This window comes from Buceros rhinoceros, unplaced genomic scaffold (assembly GCF_000710305.1).
Source record: "Buceros rhinoceros silvestris isolate BGI_N320 unplaced genomic scaffold, ASM71030v1 scaffold30862, whole genome shotgun sequence".
Classification (NCBI taxonomy): Eukaryota; Metazoa; Chordata; class Aves; order Bucerotiformes; family Bucerotidae; genus Buceros; species Buceros rhinoceros.
In genome coordinates, this window is record NW_010397633.1 from 4,260 (window position 1) to 6,349 (window position 2,090).

General features: G+C 62.2%; 1 protein-coding gene across 1 annotated transcript; it reads right to left on the minus strand.

Moving 5' to 3' along the window:
* Window positions 1-416: 416 nt before the first annotated feature.
* Window positions 417-2,071, minus strand: RNF166 (ring finger protein 166; the record flags this gene model as incomplete). The annotated part of the gene is made up of 4 exons (XM_010146334.1): window positions 417-524; window positions 929-1,043; window positions 1,339-1,451; window positions 1,913-2,071. Coding segments are annotated over 4 exons (495 nt in total), but the record flags the coding sequence as incomplete, so codon positions are not given.
* Window positions 2,072-2,090: the final 19 nt, after the last annotated feature.

Consider the following 2,090-nt stretch of genomic DNA (forward strand, 5'->3'; position numbering starts at 1 on the left):
CCCTCCCTGCTTTGTGGGGTTTCCTGTGTGCCTACAGGCCCTCTCCTGCCTGGGATGTGCCAGCATTCCGAGCCAGCAGCGGGCAGGGATGAAACATGCCCATGGAGGACACAAACCACCTGCATGGAGAGCAGGAACGTTCCCCTCTCCTCCTTCAGAGACTTATTCCTGGTGTGTTTGACCACCCCCAGCCTCAGTCACGCCCCGAGGCCAGCCCCACACCCGTGGGAGTCTCCCAAGCGGGACTCCACATGCCTCCTGCAAAGCCCGAAGGGTGATCCGTCCCCCTCCCCTCCCGAGGGGCCGCATGGTGGGACAGGCTGGTCCCGGCACAGGGAGGGAAGGGCTGACCTCACCTACCCGGAGCGGGGCTGCGGGGATGACGACCCCCCGTTTGGGCTCGGGGCCGCACTCACCACGAAGGTGTCGTAGGAGAACTTGTGCCGGTGGAGTAGGTGCTGGAGGAAGTTGGCGCTCTTGTAGCTGGGGTCTCCCCAGGGCATGGCTGAGCACACCGGGCACACCTAGAGCGGGTGGGGACGACAGGAACTGTCACTCGAGGGCACAGACCCCTCTGCCTCCACCTCCTGGGGAGATAAGCAGGGGACCCCCCCTTTCTGACAGTGATCTGCTAAATAGGGGCTTCCTCAGCCTCTCCCCAGCAGATCCCTCGGTGCACAGAGCCTCTGCCACACGCTTTTAGCTTGCTGACAAGTCACACACACGTGTGAGCTCCTCCAAGACAGTGGCAGAGCTGCAAATCCCTCCCAGCGGGGACAGGGAAGGGAAATCCAGCACCACTCAGGTCACAGACTGAGGCAGGTCCCATCAAAGGGACTTAAACCAAACCAAACCAGCTGGACACACACTGCGTCTGGAGGGCCAGCAGCCGCCCTGCGCAGAGCCAGCCCCCCCCAGCGGCACTCACCACTCTGTTGGGGTCATTGCGGTGGTTCTCCATGCAGTGCTTCACCAGCTCCTGCTGGTCCAGGTTCCGGGCGCCGCAGTAGGGACACACGAATGTCGAGCGGTTCGGAATGTTGCTAAGGAGAGAAAGAACGACCTCAGGTCCCCCAGGAAGGGGCTGGATCGAGGCCTTCCAGCCACCCCCTGCTCAGTTTTGATATTTGCCCCCAGCAAAAACCAGAGCAGCCTGTTCCCACCCAGCAGAACCACCCAGTCGGGCTGATCCTTCCTCCCACACCATGGGGCTGCAGCCACTGATGTTTCTTGCTGTGATGACCCAGGAGAAAGTAAAACACAGATGTTTAGAGTTTGTAACGAGGAGCAGATCGGTGCAGTCTGCAGGGAGAGACACATTTCCCAGCCCGACGGTACCTGGGGATTGGCTGGGACGTGGGGACAACCGGGACGAACTTGGGGCAGTTGGCCATCTGCTCCTGCACCTTGGCGCAGGACGAGACGTGAGAGCGCATTTTCGCCAGGGTCACCTGGAGACACGAGAAGGGAGGAACACTCCTGGAGGCTGCGACGCCTGCCCGACGCCAAAGGCTCTGCTGCAGCGTGGGAGAGCAGAGGGTTAAGCAACCAAAGCCAGGCCACGCTGCTGGTTCGGCTTCCCCGCAGCCTCTGGGGGATGGTGGCACCTTCAGCAAGAGCTAATTTCTTGCTCTCATTAGGAGCAGCAGCAGAGCGGGGTCGTCTCAGCCTGCTTGTGAAGGTCCCGCTGCCTAACAATAGCTCCGGGCTGCTGACAAAGGCAGCTCAGAGGGCGCCTCCCCCACCGCACAGCCCCGCTCGCCCAGCTCACGGTGCTAACTGCGACACGCAGGACACCCCACACCTCACTGGGGTGGACTGGGGATCCCCCCAACCAAACCATGGCCACCTCTGTCCCCCAGCAGCAGGATAGGGACCCACAGCTTTCCTTCCCACCCAGCTGGAGGTTCACCTTCTTGCTGCAGCCTCTGCAGGGAGCCTTGTAGGCTGCCAGCTGTTTCTCCACGCTGGAAGCCTTCTCCACCTTCTTGGGGTCGAAGGGGACGCGGCAGAGTGGGCAGAGCGGGGACGGCACTTGGAGGCAGGGCTGCAGGCACTCCCCGCAAAACCTGGGGACACGGAGAGCAGAG